The 18,019-nt window shown below is 37.2% G+C and overlaps 1 protein-coding gene across 4 annotated transcripts in view; it reads left to right on the forward strand.

Annotated features, from left to right (window-relative positions):
* The first annotated feature begins 891 nt into the window (after positions 1-891).
* Positions 892-18,019, forward strand: part of NFXL1 (nuclear transcription factor, X-box binding like 1) — a 77,289-nt gene continuing 60,161 nt past the window's right edge. The window contains exons 1-11 of one of the 4 annotated variants that reach the window (XM_064285856.1): positions 892-993; positions 1,394-1,639; positions 4,737-4,910; positions 9,575-9,684; positions 11,127-11,257; positions 14,322-14,500; positions 14,741-14,902; positions 14,998-15,098; positions 15,701-15,815; positions 16,764-16,888; positions 17,857-17,979. In XM_064285856.1, the coding sequence (XP_064141926.1) occupies positions 1,396-1,639; positions 4,737-4,910; positions 9,575-9,684; positions 11,127-11,257; positions 14,322-14,500; positions 14,741-14,902; positions 14,998-15,098; positions 15,701-15,815; positions 16,764-16,888; positions 17,857-17,979 (1,464 nt within the window). In that variant the 5' untranslated portion in view covers positions 892-993; positions 1,394-1,395. Of the gene's footprint in view, positions 1,640-4,736; positions 4,911-9,574; positions 9,685-11,126; positions 11,258-14,321; positions 14,501-14,740; positions 14,903-14,997; positions 15,099-15,700; positions 15,816-16,763; positions 16,889-17,856; positions 17,980-18,019 lie in introns of all 4 variants that reach the window. The other 3 variants (XM_064285854.1, XM_064285855.1, XM_064285857.1) reach the window with 3 other exon arrangements.

The following is an 18,019-nucleotide window of genomic DNA, read 5'->3' on the forward strand; positions in this document are numbered from 1 at the left end:
AGCAGCCAGTGGTCTTAACCACCATGCCACCAGAGCTTCTTCCATAAAGATTACAGCTTACCAAACTCTATGGAGCAGTTGTACTCTGTGAGTCAGAATCGACTTGAGGGCAACAACAATATATAGTCTTATTGAAAAATCCAAAGAAGCCAGAAAATCTAGGTCCTGGCTCAGTTACTTAATAAAACCTAGTTCAGGGAGCTGTTGAGAAGGTAAAATGGGCTAACGGTGGGAAAAATACATTGTAAACTATAAAGTACTATCATAGTACTAGGCGTTAGATTTATCTGCTGTATCCTTTACTAGGAAACCCTGGTGGTGTAGTGGTTAAGTGCTAGGGCTCCTAACCAAACGGTCAGCAGTTCAATATCCGCCAGGCACTCCTTGGAAACTCTATGGGGCAGTTGTACTCTGTCCTATAGGGTTGCTATAAGTTGGAATCGACTCCAGGGCACTGGGTTTGGTTTTTTGGTTTTTGGTCCTTTAGTAATTCAGAAGTGCACTTTCCTCACTAGAGACACTTCCCAGCAATATTTCCCCACTTTCCCTCCCTCTTTATGGCGGTTGACCCCCGGAGCGTTTTCACTGGCAGTGCTTTTCCAATCAGTGAGAATTCTCCCTTCACTCGCAGTCCAGAAGGCAAGGTTAAAGATTGCGTACAACAAATCACAGCCTCTCCAACTGAGTCTTGGTACCCAACTGGCTTTAGGGAAGTCGCAGGGAAAACAGGAACATTCTCTAAGACCAAGAGCACCTCGAAGACCGCCCGCCTCCCCCACCCTGCCCCCTTTCTGGACGCCGACCCGCTCCGACCTCAGAGCACGCCGGGAATTGTAGTTCCCGATGGCTCGGCACGGTCGGCGCACGCGCTTGGGGCCCCACCTTCCCGTGCACGCGCCCTCTCGGATAGGAAGTGGGCAGTCCTGCCACGCGTTCTGCTGGCAGATGGCGGGGGCTTTTGGGAGTTGTAGTCGCTAGGGGCGGGCACTGTCGGTAAGGAGACGTAGCTTTCCTTGGGGTCCGCTACTGCAGTTGGCTCTGGGCTGGAGCCGCTGGGTCAGTTTGCTGCTCTCCTCGTCACGGGGCTTCTGACGCTGAAGCAGTGCTTTCCTTTTCTCGGGCTCTCCCTCACTGGCGCTCCGTGCTCTTTGCCCCCGCAGTCCATATTTCTTCCTAGTCCTCTCCCTCTGTGGTCCATCTCCAGCGCCCGGGCTTAGGTGGGACTCGCCCTCGAGGAGAGGCAGGGCCGCGACCTTCTCAGCCCCGTCCCAGCCCTGCAGGGACCTTTCTCTTCGTTTCCTCACACCAGGTTACCCCTTCACCAGTTTCCTCCACGTCGGCATCCGCCACGCTCACTGTCCTTCCACTTATTTATTTTTTTCCTTCTTTGCAGGTATGGAAGCTTCCTGGCGCCAGGTGGCCGGTGGCCGAGGCCGAGCCCGAGGGCGGGCCACTGCGGTCCCCTCCTCGGGAAATGGAGTCCGTCTCCGTGGCGCCGGAGGAGGTCGGGAGAAGCGGTCGGTGGACGCCGCTCGTCCTGGCCCCAGCCCAGCAGGAACCGTGGCCGCTGGGACTGCAGGTGGCTCAGCAGGGAACGGCCCTGCCGGATCTGAAGCACTGCGGACTTCCGTAGCCAGTGGTGAGAACGGCTCCCACCCTCGGTCTCACCTGGATGCCTTCTTAGACGCTAGTCAGGACGGCCTCTGTCCTCGCCCTTACTCTTTGACTTATTGTCTCCTCTTTTGGGAGCTTATTTTTGGCCCCACTTCTCAAACCTTTCAGGCAGCTGCTCCTCGGCATTCTAGGCAGGTTCTCATCACACCCTCTTCATCTTAGTTTCAGTTGGTATTTCTTTATTTCGCTGCCCAGTACTCTTTCCCTTCACTTTTTTTTTTGTCTACCGAAATTCCTAGAAAAGTAAGTTGCAAATTGTGGCCAGAGGTTTGTTTTGGTTGCTTAACACGATGCTTTAAATTTGAATTGGTTGCCAGCATTTAAAAAAAAAAAATGCTCGTAAGATGTGGTTAACTTTTTTTTTTAAAAGACCTTATGGCTTGCATACCTTTGTGTATGGCTGCAGTCAGCTGAGTTGAGTCTTAGAAATCCCATTTAGGTTGGACTTGTGCACTCCATTTCACCGTACTCCCCATCAAGTCCGCCTGTGTCCCTACGCTTGTCTATGCCCAGTGAGCTTTGAGCTGTGGCACCTTCCTCAATTGTTGTTCCTATTTATAAATTTCATGTCATTTCAAGGATGTTTGTGGTGTTGTATCCTAGGATATGGCAGCACCTCTCATCTTGTGTTTTAGTTGACCCTGAGAGCACTTACACACCCAGTCTCAGCTGTCCATAATAAAGGGGACGTGCATGGGGTCAGGGGGATGAGCTCAGAGTTAATTTTATTTTGTGTTTGGAATTTTTTTTTTTTTTTTCAGAATATATATTCTGAAAGGGGGCACAATTGAGCTTTGGACTTTTTTCTTCTAAGCTATTAAGTTAGGTGGTATTCTCCTAGCTTGCAGTGGTGGTTGTGAGGTGTACAACTTGGAGACCTGTGAACAGTTTTGGTAAACTTGGGTGGTGTGGCTAGAAGGAAAGGAAACATTCTTTCCTGGATAATTGAGATTTGACTGTAAACATACACACAGGTAGTCACCAACTTAGATGAGGTTCCATTCCTTCGACTCTGTCTTAAGTCAGTTCTGACTTAAGTCGAAAATGTTATTTTATATTAACAACTGATACTCCTTTTGATACACAACACTACATAAGAGTCTACAGTGAAGTCACTGTCAGTGTCGTAACAATGAAGTAGCAGTGCCAGTGGTTGTCGGTTGCATGTGCAGTTGAATTGTCATATGTTTTTAGAGTCGAACATTGCCCAGCTTTCTATCTGTTACGACTTCCGACACCAACTTCATTGTAGACCAGGGCAAGTCTGCTATACGGCAGTGTTTTGAACAGTAAATCATGAAATTGAACATCTTTGAGTGAACATCTAAAAATGATAACATCAGCAAATTCTGTGCTACAACATTGTATGTAGTACATTGATGTAGTACATTTTACTAACGATCAGATAAACGGACGGTTGTGAGGTTCATCCTAGCTAGTTGTAACTCAAGCACATCATAAGTGGGAAGGTTGCTGTGTCAGCTTGTCTGTAACTTTCCTTGAGCCGATGATTGTCCATTACTGTTGAGTTGATTCTGACTCATAGTGACCCTATAGGACAGAGTAGAACTGCCCCATAGGGTCTCTAAGGCTGTCAATCTTTACAGAAATAGGGTACCACATCTTTCTCCCAAGTGCAGAGTGGCTGGTGGGTTCAAACCACCAACCTTTTGGTTAGTAGCCCACTACTTAATCATTGTGCCGTGAGGGCTCCTTGAGCTGATGTTTGGTAGATAACTTTATTAGGTTATTAACATTTTCATTATATTTGCCCAATTCAGCCTTTTTTAAAAAATGTATCCGTAAGTGCTAATTTCCATAGGTTAATGACATAAATCATATCTCCTTTTGTCCATCAGTTTTTGAGCCATTCTTTTTCTCCCAGTAGTCAAAGATTCTTAGGTGTAGGCACTGTATTCATTTTGCACCGGATTTAATTACAGCACTGGATAACACCTAACCAAACTGACTGCAACAAGAAAAGGAAACATTTCCTGAGGGAGATAAAAGATACAACATCATTAAGTATAAATATACCACCTAAAATAAGAAAGTTTATCCTCGTAGTGACTCTTCAGTTTCAAAGTAAAGTGAATTTTAAATTAGTAAATTTAAAATCCTCTCAGTTATGGGCAATAATGAATTCAGATCAGTTCAACAAGCTTGTGGCTCCTTTCTTAAACCATGTTTGCTGTCTATAGGAGTTTATTAACACTAAGTTCTAGAAGAAGATTCCCATGGTCTTTGCTCTCAAGGAGTTCGATGATGTTTCATTGGGAATATGTGCTATGAAGCAATCTAATTCTTTCTTCCATTATTATTTAACCAAGTAACAAAATGAGTACAGATAATGCTAAAGAGAATATTGGAGGAACTAATCCAAAATATATATAATGTTTCTTTTTGGAATAAAGCTGTTGTAAAAAGCATGTTTGTCATGTTAACAGGAAGGATACATTCATGTTAAATGTGTTTATACTTTGTGACCGTATTTCAGTAGAGGCAAAGTGCCCTTGAGCTTTTTAAGAAGCAGATCATAAACATAGTAGGTACAAGTAAATACTTTTTATGCTAACACTGGGCTGGGCTGTAGTGCGGCGGAAGAGGGTCCTTTGGAAAAGCACCCCGCTCTGGGGATGATGATGTGCTCTCAGTGGGCATGTTTCCCTGCCCTTTAAAAATCATTGTGTATAATATATTTTAAACGATTCCATTTTAATTTTTATTAATGTCCTTATTTTGAGATTGATCACCAGTTTTTTTCATACTCTTATCATACCTTTGTAATTTTTTTTTTTTTTTTTTTTAATATTCACTCTGTTTCCATAACAATTTGCTACATTTAGCAGAATACTTAACAAAAGTGAAAATTTCTGTTGTGGCACTGCTTAGTCGTATGTCAACAAGTATAGAAAGTACTTTTCCTCATGAATTTTAGTAAAATAGAATACTTCAAAAGTGACTTTTAGATACATGTTTAGAAACGAAGTGTTAGTATATCATGCCTTGCTTTTTGGGAGATGGTTTTGCAGAAATGAAAACCTTTCTTTTCTTTTAAACAGAGTTAATGTCGCAGAGGAAATTTGAGGAAATCAAGAAGGCTAATCAAGCTGCAGCCAAAAAACTTGTTGAAGAACATTTTAGCTCTTCATCTGAAGATGAAGGAGATGACGATTTTGAAGGAAAACAGAGGAAAATAGTTGCTAATACTTTTATAACATACACTACTCAGACAGGTACTTGTCTGTTAAATTTCGTTACTTTTGACATCAATGAAAATATATTCCTGACCTTTTTTTGGCAATACCTTTCTTTACTATATATGGAATAGTTGTTTGCATCTTAAGAATGAGCATTTTGGGTTGTGGAGTTGAATTTCTGTGCTTTTAATTTATGTTATATATTGTGTAAGACTAATAATTTTATAAAGTAAATTGGATGGCATCTTGGCTTTTTTATAGCCCTAGAAGCTGTCTGCATGTGTCTAATGGGCATTTCATTAGAATGCTGTGAAGGGCATGTCAAAGCTTGTGAAAGGAGTCAGCTCAAATAGTTCCTGGTTGGGATTTGGTTAGATTTGGGGACTTTGGATACCCCTTTCGAGCTATTTTTCATGTCTCTTTCTTTCATCATGTTAAATGTATCTTGACATCAACTTCATTTCTTAACTTTTTTTTTATTTTATATCTTATTTATAGCTTCTGATTTTCATACCTTTTTTTTTTTTAAAAGCTGTGTTTTCTCAGGTTGAAGTGTACAATCACATTATCTGTCGTGTAAATCTGGATTGCTGTGAAAACCACCAAGTGTTCTCATTGAGTACAATTTAGTTCTACATGTAAAGATAGATTTATTTTTAATGTAAATGTCCTTAAGTTTTCCACATATTATACTTTAAAGTCATTATTAGAAATATTTTTACATGTATTACCAACATTTATAAATATGTTTGTGTATATATATATTATATATATATATATATACTGCAATCTGTGTAATGTGTGTTTATACCCTTGATCCATTTTTTTTTTTTTTCTTGTTTATCATTTTAGAACTAGAAGAAACCTTAGGAATTTTCTAGGAAACAACTCTGCAGAGGAGAAGCAACTTTCCTATACAATTAGTAAATGGCAGAGCTAGGTCTAAGCCTAGTTTATTTAGCTTTTGGGCCATTACTGGCCTGATTGTGTTTTCTTTGTAAAAGCAAAAAAATCATAAAGTAGATTGACACTGTTTTTACATACCTATTTATGGGAGAAAGACAGCATTATAAGGTGATGAATAACCTTGACTCTGAAGCCAGATTGCCAAGGTTTTAATCTTGACTCTGCTATTTACTGACTCAGTGACCTTGAGCATGTTTTGTTTAACATCTTGGATCTCAGTCCCTCATCTGTAAAATTAGTAAATACCCTAGAGTTGTTTGGATTAAATGAGTCACTATGTGTAAAGTACTTGCAGTAGTGTCTGTCATGTACTATATGCTAGTTATCTGTTTGCTATAATTTAAATATATTTTGTGAACTTGATTATTAAAGACTTATTTTCTACTATAGCTTCTATCGTTTTTGCCTTTTAAAATTTTTGTCTTTCTTCTTTATCCTGTTTTCCCTTTATCCTTTAGTTGATCATAAGCCCCTGATACCACATCAGCTACTCTCTTTTACTACTCCCTGCTAATGTGTTCCTTAGTTACTATTGTGTGCTTTTTTGAGAATTGTAAGTCAAGTGATGTCACGATCTATAACTGTTAGTATAACAGAATCAGATGCACAGTAGAGTTTGAGTATGAGTTGGAATAAAGGCAGTTCAAGAGTCCAAGAGTCGGGTATTCAGATAGAACCTTTCATGTAGTTCATCCCTCTTCATTCCCCCTCTCCTCAGGACGTTGGTGATGAGGTGATCATGAAGATGGGTACACATTGTCAAGTAGGTTTCCAAGGAATATACTATATCTGCTAAGGAATTAACCAGTTGCTGTCTAGTTGATTCCTATTCATAGCACATTCTTATGTCAGAGTAGAACCATAGAATTTCCAATGACTGATTTTTCGGAAGTAGATCTCCAGGATCCCTGGTGGCACAGTGGTTAAGAGCTTGGTGACTCACCAAAAGGCTGGCAGTTTGAACCACTAGCCACTTCTTGGAAACCCTATGGAGCAGTTCTCTGTCCTGTAGGTTTGCTATGAGTTGGAATCCACTCTTGATAGCAACAGGTTTGGTTGGTTTTATTTTTTCTGGGTTGACTTGAATTTCCAACCTTTCAGTTAGCAGCTGAGTGTGTTAACCATTTGCTGGCCCATGGACACATATGACGGTATATTGAATGATAATACATTTTATTCTCTTATTTTCTTTATCTCATTTAGTAGTACCAGAATTTCCCCAGTCACCCACCCAAGCCTGAACCTGGAAGTACAGATGGCAGATTCATGGCATAAGTGTTGTCATTCACCGCCATTCCATCCTCTGCCCTTGCCAGACATTTCATCAAACGCAGCACTTTATCTTTCTGGGTATTGACATGATCTAATTGTCATGATCTAATTGTCATGAAGTCCTGATGAGTTTCACTTCCTATATTTCTTAAAAAAGCCACTCCTTTTTCCCTTAACATACTATTAACTGCCTTAGTTCAGACCTCTACAAACTTTAACATATGGATTAAATCCATGTAATAACTGAGGTAGATATTACTACTAATACTAATATTTTACGGATGAGAAAACTGACACAAATTGGGTAACTTGCTTAAGGTTTTTGTTGTATCTGCTCTGCCTCTTAACTGATAGAACTTCCTGTTTCCAGGTTTGGCCTCCTCATACTCATTTTTCTTCAGTTGCCAGAGTGAGCTGTTTAAAATGCATGACTTCAAATGCCGTGCTAGCCACTGTGACCAGCTGGGCAGTATGTTTTATTGCTGCAGCCAAACTTTAATACAGATTTCAAATAAATCTTATGCAAATTTTGTGTGTACAATGTTAGACTTAATTTTGTTAAAAAATTTTAGTCCATCTTGTCCTTAAATTTTGTTTTACATGAGTTAGCTGGTAAATTAAATGAAATTTAAAGTGTTATAAATTTTGAAAAGCAAAATAAACAAAAAGTTTATTAAGTCTCTTTATAAGGGTACTTTAAAAATATCAATGTTTATTTAAAGAAAAGCAATTGTCTTTAATAATTTTATAATACTTGATAGTTTGGGGAGTTCTTTTAGATGTATTTTGTTTGGTATCCAACTTAGGCTTATGTATATATAGTGGTAGGGCAAGTTTTTGTAAGTGCTGTGTTTACTGGGTGATTTTAGAAAGAAGAAATTATCAAAGTGTCATATTTACTTAATTTTTCTTTTTGGCAACTTGAACCAGTTTATTGCCTTGGTGAGTTCTGCACTTGTGATGGTTGTTGTTAGGTGCCGTTGAGTCGCTTCCATATGTACAGCAGAACGAGACACTGGCTGGTCCTGTGCCGCCATCGCAATTGTTGGTATGCTCAAGCCCATTGTGGAAGCCACTGTGTCAGTCCATCTCATTGAGGGTCTTCCTCTTTCTTGATGACCCTCTACTTTACCAAGCATGATATGCTTCTCCAGGAACTGTTCCTTGCTGATAACACATCCAAAGTATGTGAGATAGAGTCTCGCCATCCTTGCGTCAGAGGAGCATTCTGGCTGTACTTCTGCCAAGACAGATTTGTTTGTTCTTCTGGCAGTCCATGGTATATTCAATATTGTTTGCCAGCACCAGAATTCAAAGATGTCAATTCTTTTTTGGTCTTCCTTATTCATTGCCCAGCTTTCACATGCATGAGGCACCTACAGTAGTATATGCTGTTAGTCTTTTGGAGACTTGGTCTTTACTGAACGATCTTTATCGTACTAAAGGCAGATAGGCTTATCTCTCTTACACTAAATTGACTCTGACTACTGCCCTTTGGATATCATGAGTGCTTTTGGGTAGTTTTTTATGTTTCATTTTGCTGTTACCTGTTATTTCTTGAACCTTTCTGTAGTAACCCTTCTCTGTAGCATAGTATAGTGGTTAAAAAAGCTTCACACTTTGCCTTTTGGTATGCTTTTCCTTGTCACTGTACTTTTCTTGCTGCTGTTAAGAAAGAACAAGAAATCTGTTAAGGGTTGTAACAGCAGCAGAAGCAAGTATACTGTGAGGGAGGGCTGAGGTGCTTTGGAGTTGGGCTGAAGTTACTTAGTTTGCTGCCTCAGTTTTCTCACCTGTATAATAAAGACAGTAATAGTTCATTTAATCCTTATGGAACAGTGATAATACAGTGCCTAGCAAATAAGTGCTCAATAATTACATCCAGAAAATGAGTCTGGTAATTCTTTAAAAAAAGTCCTTTATGCTCCCTTTTTAAGCAGAAATAGTGAACATGATTTAATTAAACAAGATTAGTGTACTGTAATGACCTCAGAGCCTTCTGAGTTAAGTTCTTCATTCAACAAGTTTTTATTTATGTGCTGTGTGAAACACACACTACATGCTTCTATTTAAGTTAAATGGCTCTACTTAGCTTGACTTTCTAGTTGCTTTTAAGCTTTGCTCTTTGGTATCCTTTCCTTTGTTACTTTACATCTTGCTATTCTTACCTAATTGCCTTCAGGAAATGTGTTAAGGATTGTAACAACCATAAAAGCAAGTATACTCTGAGGGAGGGCCGATGGACTGTTTTTGAATTTATAACAGAAGATTTAAGGCATGGATTTCATGACCTCTTTGCACTCGTAGGTTACTTTTTTTTTTTTTAAGCTTCTTGTTTTCCAGCTATATAACTTGAGCAATGTAAATAGCTCAATAATTATTATATAATGTGGTGCTGTTAGTGAGTTTGTGTTATTTTCAGATGTTGCTTAACATGAGATTTCCAATTTTTGAATTTCAAGATGGAGATACACGTGAATTAGAACGAACAAAACAGTATGTAAATGAAGCATTTCAAGCAGGGGCTATGACATGCTTAATTTGTATTGCTTCAGTGAAGAGAAACCAAGCAGTAAGTTTTCTCCTTATCTGTAGTATCACCTAAAAATATCTTATTTTGCATTTATAATACTTACGCATATATTATTTTTCTTATTTTTTGTTTGAAAATGCTTCATTTAAGAATTTTGTCTATGAATAGATCTTCATTTTGTAAATCTGTAATTTTTCCAAAATTATCCCTAAATGAGCATCCGGTATTTTTGGTGCTACTAATAAACTGAAGCAAGTGTCTATTTTAAATGCACCTGCTGATTGGACAGAGCATTTTTAGCATCTGTACTTCAGAGATTCCCACAAATTCTGAAATGTTAAAAGGTACTGTATTTCATTATTTTCAGTAGATTAATAAAAAGATAGGTTCCTGCCTTCAAGGAAGTAGGTAGCAGTTGTTATGGTTTATTAGTGAGCTGTTGAAGGCACTGTGGGCGGTGTCTAGGGATTATAGAAGAGTTAAATTCAGACATAACTCATGTTCTCAAAAGGCCATGTTCTAAGGCTCTGCTTTGTGGGGAGCCCAAGCTAAAGAAATTGGCTTTGTTTCTTAATCCTTTTTCCACCTAAGGCAGTATACTACATGTCTGTGATTTTATGAAACAGTTGCGAATGTTATAGTGACAAGAGGACTGATTTTTGTCTGTTATATCAAAGTGTTGGCAGATTTTATGAATTAATTTGCTATTACTAAGTTTTTAAATTTTGTGTATATATTCTCAAGTTTTTTTTTAAAAAAACTAGTTTTTAGCCTACCTAATTTTTAGAATTTAGCACTATGAGTGCCAATGGGCTAATATAACAGAAGGGCTGTACAGAGATATATGCATATTCAGGCTTAAGGATTTCATTATAGTATTATTTATAACAGTAAATAAAAATGTCCAACAATAAGAAATTAGTTAAATAAATTATGGTACGTAAATCTACGTTCTGTATTGTGCAATTATAAAAATCATGTTGTACAAACATATTTGATAAAGATAAATGCCTATACTGTGTTAATAGAAGAGACAATAAGGTTGTGTATTAGTTCATCTACATTCTGTATTGTGCAATTATAAAAATCATGTTGTACAAACATATTTGATAAAGATAAATACCTATACTGTGTTAATAGAAGAGACAATAAGGTTGTGTGTTAGTTCATACCATGTTAAAAGAAAAGACTATAAAGTTACATACCAGTCCATACAGTTTGATCTCACTTTTTGAGAGTATGAAATATATGCAAAACATTTGGTGACCATTCAGATTTTAGCAGTAGTTACTTCTAGGTAAATGAATCTAACTAAATTTATAAATTTTTATGAAGAACATCACTTCTGTTGTACTGGAAGAATTTTATCTTTAATCTTTAAATAGCTCTTGGAAATAATTCGATGTGATGCTCCTTTGTGGTAAAATCATTTTAAAGAGAAATCATTACATACATGTTAATTTCTGACACCTTTCTCTTAGGTCTGGAGCTGTTCAGGATGTTTCTGTATATTTCACATGCCTTGTATCCAGAAGTGGGCTAAGGACAGCCAGTTTCTTGTATCTTCTTTGACTGATGATGACTTTGAAAATAGAGATTATCCCTGGCCTTGGTAACTTTTTCTGATTTAATTGGAATATTAAGTTGTAGAATACATGGAAACTGTAGATCATAAGTTGTTTTATTGGCAATTTCAATATCCATGTTTGGCCTGCCTTTAGTTTTGTGATGAAATGGGGCCTTGGTAATGTTCCCTTCTGCCACTATTTGTATAACTACTAATTCCTCTCTGTAATGAATAAGTTATTTAGACTTTACTTTTCCCCCCAGCAAAACAACTCCTTAGTTTCATAATTCTGGTAGTTCTCTTCTGAAGTTTCTATTGTGAACAGTAGCACATTGTAAAAGACTGTCATCTAACATATTTTGATCATAGGCTTCCCTGATTTTATCCTTGAAATCCCTCCAAAGGGCAGGTGTATATTATCAGTTTCATTAATTTGTCTGTATTTATTTTATTAGTTTGGCATAGCATTGATCATTATATGATCTTGAACTTCTGTCATATATTTCCAGAAAGAGATGGGAAATGGAAATTTTATATCTTGGTTAAATATAAAGACAATTAAAAAATTCATCCATGCCGGCCCAAAACAAACAAAAAAAAACCTGTTCCTGTTGAGTCGTTTCTGACTTATAGTGACCCTACAGGACAAAGTAGAACTGCCCCACAGGCTCTCCAAGGAGTGCCTGGTAGATTCGAACTGCTGACCTTTCGGTTAGCAGCCAAACTCTTAACCACTGTGCCACCAGGGTTTCCATACTGGCCCAGGGGGTAGGTTTACTGTCAAGGTAATGAAGTATAAGCTGCAGGGTCCCTATATATTTACATTAATATTTGCTTTTGTACCTAATTTTATGTTTCTGATTCTGTGTTCTTTTCTTAATGAAGGCCCTCAAATTGTATAAGATTCGTGTCTCACAAAACCTGCATCAGTGTTTGACTTCCCCTTATTCCCGTAAATACCAATATACTTATAAAATTGTGTTGGTATAATTTTTTAAAACATTTTTTTCTGCTGCTAGTTAATTTATAAAAAACAGCTTTCAGAAATCTGTGAGAGATTTTTAATTCTCATGTAACCAATGGGGATATTGATAATTGAAGCTATGTAATGTGTTCAGAGTCCTGTCACTTGGAAATCGTGGCGCCAGGATTTGAAGTTTATGATTTCAAGGAAATTTAGTAGTTTCTATTCTTCTAACTGGTTTTGTCTTATGGTGTTGCGTTTAGAGATACTCTTTTCTCTTCCATGAGTGTCAGCTTCTCTGAAGCAGTTTAAAATTTCCAAATTTTATTTATTTTGATGCTGTATATTATTTATTTATGGAAGGATTTTAGTGTTTTATAGGTATGGAATTAAATCAGCTGTTCTGGCTTGTTAGTTTCAGAAACTTAAACCTTAGCTGTATGTTTCTTAATCTTGCTCTTCTCACTTCTATTTTAAGTAGTCAATTTACCGTAGGGGTAGAAAGTAGCAGGTAAGAGAGGAGTGAACTGATCCTCCTCTCTTAAAGCTATAAGAAACAAAATATTTAATCAACTGTGTCGTATCCTTTGCATTCCATATTCCACATTTTTTTAAGAAAGGAAATAGTCCTTGTCCTGGTTGGGAACTCATTTTGTTTTATCATTATCAAACTGGAGCTAGAACTTGATAAAAATGTTAATAGTTTCAAATTAGTTATTTTGTGGAAATCAAAAAGTTTTTAAATACATGTTTCTACCTAAGATATTGTTTATGAGCAAGATACAGCATAATTACATTCACCGTTGGCAGGCCAGTATTTTAATTAAAGCTCATGCGTTTTCACTTCTGCTGTCGCTTCTCCTTGTCCCCTAGAACGATTGCGTCTCAGTGCTGACAGGCAGTTTTAAGGTGTTGTGAGTTGCCTTTTAGCCTTCTGTATCTAAGCTTATTAAAAGTATACGTTCTCCTCCACGCTAGCTTAAATGGAATGGTAGAAGTTTTCCCTTTAGTAAGGGAAAATTTAACTTTTCCAATGTTAATACCAATTATTTATTCTAGGTGAGACTTGATATTTTGTTCTTGATTTTTAATTATAAGAACAAATATCTTTTGGTTATTTTGAATATGTTAGAAACAGAACATATTCCCAGGACAATGAAAATCAGCTAATGAAAACCCAATGAATGACAACAGTCTGATCCCATTGTGCATGGGGTCTCCATGAGTCGAGGGCTGACTCAGTGGCAGCTAACAGCAGTACAAAAGAAATTAAGTGATGGTGTGAAACTGTTGTTCTAGTATAGTAATACTAACATTTGTCTAGAGAATAGTAAAGGTTAGAGCCTTTTTGTAGAATAAAGTGATCTATGATCTGTAAGTGAATTTTCAATGAGTTGGAGGATAACATCTCAATCTGGCTGTTTAAAAATCTCTCTGCTTTAGCAGAGAATATGAAACAGTGTTTGAGCTTTTCTTTGATTTAGGCACGTTTGAAATATATCTGTTTTGTGTTAGATATTGAGAATGATGAAATTCTTAGATTACTTTCAAGTTTTTTCCCTCCTTCAGTCTGGGTTTTAGTCGTGTTTCTTGCTGTCATGCTGTCCGCCTGTGACCTGACTGCCTTCTTTCGTTTGCTGCTGCTAATGTATTTTTACTTACTTGTGAACCACACACCAGACTTTTAAAAACTTGAGCTTAATAAAAATCAGGATGAGTACCTCAAGAATAATGTGCAAGTAGTTAGTAGAAAGCTAATGTTGCTTTCTTTTTGTAACTGTATTCTAGGCACGTGCTATTACAGTAGCAATTGGCCACATGTAGCTGTTTACATTTTTGAAAATTAAAAAAAAAAATGTGCTCTTTCTCAGTCGCATCCACTAGCTACACTTCAAGTGCTCATTAGTTATATGTGGCTGATGGCTGCTGTATTGGACAGTGTAGGTATAGTTCCATCATCTCAGCAAATCATGTTGGACAGAGCTGTTCTTGATGGTTGAAATTAATTCTGGTAAGATCTTGTTTATTTACTAATATAAATACGAAGTAGTGTGCCTTAACTCTTACTAAGTATATTTATATTCCTACCCCCTATGTTGCATTTAAAGATGAAATTAACTTTCGTAATTTCATTCTTCTTTGTAGTCCAAAATGTAGGTTTGAATACAAACGATCTGAAATGCCTAGTAGGTACTATTGCTATTGTGGAAAAGTAGAAGATCCACCTTTAGACCCGTGGCTGGTGCCTCATTCATGTGGCCAAGTATGTGAGAGAGAATTTAAACCTCCTTGTGGCCATAAATGTTTACTCCTCTGTCATCCAGGTGAGTGATGTGTTAGATTTTTTAATTGTGAGTGGTTATTTCTTCTTATACTGAGCCCAAAAACAAGAAATTGTGAAAGTTGAATTCCAATGTTAAATTTGCCTTTAGAAAATATTAAAAGAGATTGCCTTTTGAAGTTATCAGTAAGGAAAGCTTTAGAAATTACTGATAGATTCAGAAACTGAAAGTTTTAACTTTTGGCTCCTGATTTTTTTTTCCCTCCTTTTTACTGGATCCTAGGTCCCTGTCCTCCTTGTCCAAAGATGGTCACAACTACTTGTTACTGTAAGAAAGCAAAACCAATCCCTCGTAGGTGCAGTGCCAAGGCATGGTCCTGTCAGCTGCAGTGTGGGCGGAAGTTGCTTTGTGGACAACATAAGTGCGAAAATCCTTGTCATGCAGGTAAAAGGTTACACCTGTTAGACTTGAAGCAAAAGTCAGAGCAATCTTTATTGCTTTTCTAATGTTTCTGTGTTAATTTATCATTCCGGTTTTAGGGAATTGTCAGCCTTGTCCAAGAGTTAGTAGACAGAAGTGTGTCTGTGGCAAAAAAGTAGCTGAAAGAAGTTGTGCAAGTCCACTGTGGCACTGTGATCAAGTAAGTGTATGTGCATTTGGAGAGGTGGGTGTTAAAGAATATGGAAAGTGTGACAACTGGAAAACAGAAATGCTAATTAGGTTTAGTTAAAGGAGAAGAAAAGCAAATCAGATGAATTATATTTATACTTTAGGAAACTGCTTTCCAATTTAATGTTATTTTAATAACTGGGGGAATTATTTTTCAAATTAACAGCTGTTTGGTGAATTTTGGATCTGTTTCTTATGTACTCTATTACTAGCTCTTTCTCCCTCTTTGCCTTGTCTTCAACCAATACCTCTTCCCCCTTCTTGAGTTAATCCAGTTGAGGAAGGAGGATTGATTTTGTAGGTTGCTTGTTCTAGAAGTGACGTGGTTTTAGTACCACTTGAAAAGTTTTGATGAATGGCCATATGAAGCCGTACGTACTTTTTTTCCTTAAAAGATATACTCTTTGTTACGTAGGAAAAAAAGAAAAATCTATGGGACGTGTAAGATATAAAGCACAATAATATAAGAAACATTAATGAGTTTTTTGTGATTAAAAATGAATTATATATTGTATGAAGTCCTTTTGGTTAACTTTTTGAATCCTTCACTAGTGCTTATTGCATTTTATTTAGGTATGTGGGAAAACACTGCCATGTGGTAATCATACATGTGAACAAGTTTGCCATGTTGGAGCTTGTGGAGAATGTCCTCGATCTGGGAAGAGGTTCTGTCCATGTCAGAAATCAAGTAAGACTTCTTAAAACAAATCTTTCCATGGGAAGTGACTTTAGCATGCTAACTACAATAGATTAAGAAAAAAAAACTCACATATTTTCCTAAGTCAGATTTCTCTGAGAGTTCATAGTGTAGTTTCAATAATACAAATTTGATATTACATTTCTGTACATTTGGATAAGAGTACAATACAGAACACTGGGTTAAGAACTCAGACTTTTGTGTCAGGTCAGGCATATCTGGGTTCAAATCCTACTTCCATGAGCTACAGTTTCCTCAAGTTAAACAGTGACAGTAGTGGTACCTCCTTTGTAAGATGATTGTGAAAATTAAATGATAAAAAGTACATAAATCTTTTAGTATAGTGCCTGGCATATGACCCAGATAAACCCGTTGCTGTCGAGTCGATTATGACACATAGTGACTCTGTAGGCCAGAGTAGGACACCCCCTATAGGGTTTTCAAGGCTGTAATCTTTACAAAGGCAGACTGCCGTATTTTTCTCCTGTGGAGCAGCTGGTGGGTTTGAACCACTAACCCTTGGGTTAGCAGCCAATCGCTCTAACAACTGTGCCACCAGGGCTCCTCTAGTACATGAAGGAAACCTGATAATATGCTGTAGTCCTTGTATGTTTTAGATGAATTTATTGACTGTTCTGGGTTAAAGGAATAATAGAGTTACAGTTTTGAGTCTATTTTCCTGAACTCCACCAATATTAGAAGATGTATTTGTCATACTGTTTTCAACACTTGTCCTCATTTGTTTATTTTAAAAGTGAGTTTCCATAATTTTTTTAAGTCTTCTTTTTTTTCTGTAAAGTTGATAAGAGCAAAACAAAATTTTCTTTTGTAAATCTGCATATCGTGGAAAGTCTTTATAGAAATGAGTAAGACCATGTAAATCTCTGTAAGCTTAATGATAACATATCTTAACGTTGATTTTTTTTTGTCTGCTTGTAGAGTTTTCTTTGCCTTGTACAGAAGATGTGCCAACATGTGGAGACAGTTGTGACAAAGTACTTGAATGTGGAATCCATAGATGTTCACAGCGTTGTCATCGAGGTCCTTGTGAAACATGTAGACAAGTTAGTCATCTCTTACAATAGTTATTTTTTGAGAGCTGTTTATCCTAATATATGAAATAGCATTGTCTTGGGATTGTTTTTTATTTGGCTGCTAACCGGTTGGCAGTTTGAATATACCAGCCACTATTCGGCTGCTAACCAAAAGATTACGAGTTTGAATCCACCAGGTGCGCTTTGAAAACCCCATGGGGCAGCTCTACTCCGTCCCATAGGGTCAGTATGAGTTGGAATCTACTCAACGGCAGTGGGTTTGGTTTTGTGTTTTACTTTCATAAACAACTATGTCATAATCTGTATTATCTGTATAAGAGTTTAGTGATCTCATATTTATGGTGAAAAAGCAGTGGAGTGTGTCAGAATCAAATCTAAAAATTACCTTTTGTTTGCTTTTGCTCAGTAAAGTCATTCTCATGTTTAGTTTAGTGTGGCGTTGTTTGTTCCTGGAAGACTTTTAGAACAGTGATGAATTAGACCTAATGATGATGAAAAGAAACTAATGCCTAGACTTAATTGAGATCTTAAAGTTATGTCATTTTGGTTTTAACCTGACTATAAGGTCAACAAATTAGCTTACTAGAAAATCCAGTTTTTTGTTTTATGGAGACAAAACTGTTTTCAGAGTAGTGTGCCTTACAATATCTCTGGCTCAGTTCAGGGCAAGATTCAGGGTAGATGTACAGATGTTATTGTTCTAACTGGATGTAAGTGAGTTTAATATGGTGATTTTTTTACCGTCTAGCAAAAGATGTCTGCTAAATATAGCAATGGAATTTATATGAAGTTATTTTTGGAGTGTAAAGTAAAATACAGAAAATATTTTAGGAAACTCGGCTATGGTTTTGGTAAAATCTTTGATACAAATTAGCTATTTAAAATTTTTCTTCTTTTTTTAATAATTACAGAAATCGGAATTAAAAAAAAATCATGTTAAAGGTCAATTTTAACATCATTTTTATTTGATTCTACAGGAAGTGGAAAAGCATTGTCGCTGTGGAAAGCATACAAAGCGAATGCCGTGCCATAAGCCTTACCTGTGTGAAACTAAGTGTGTTAAGATGCGTGACTGTCAGAAGCATCAGTGTAGGAGAAAGGTATGTGCAGTGAACTTGGGCAACTCTGATTCTAAAATTC

The sequence above is a fragment of the Loxodonta africana genome, chromosome 5, assembly GCF_030014295.1.
Source record: "Loxodonta africana isolate mLoxAfr1 chromosome 5, mLoxAfr1.hap2, whole genome shotgun sequence".
Lineage (NCBI taxonomy): Eukaryota > Metazoa > Chordata > Mammalia > Proboscidea > Elephantidae > Loxodonta > Loxodonta africana.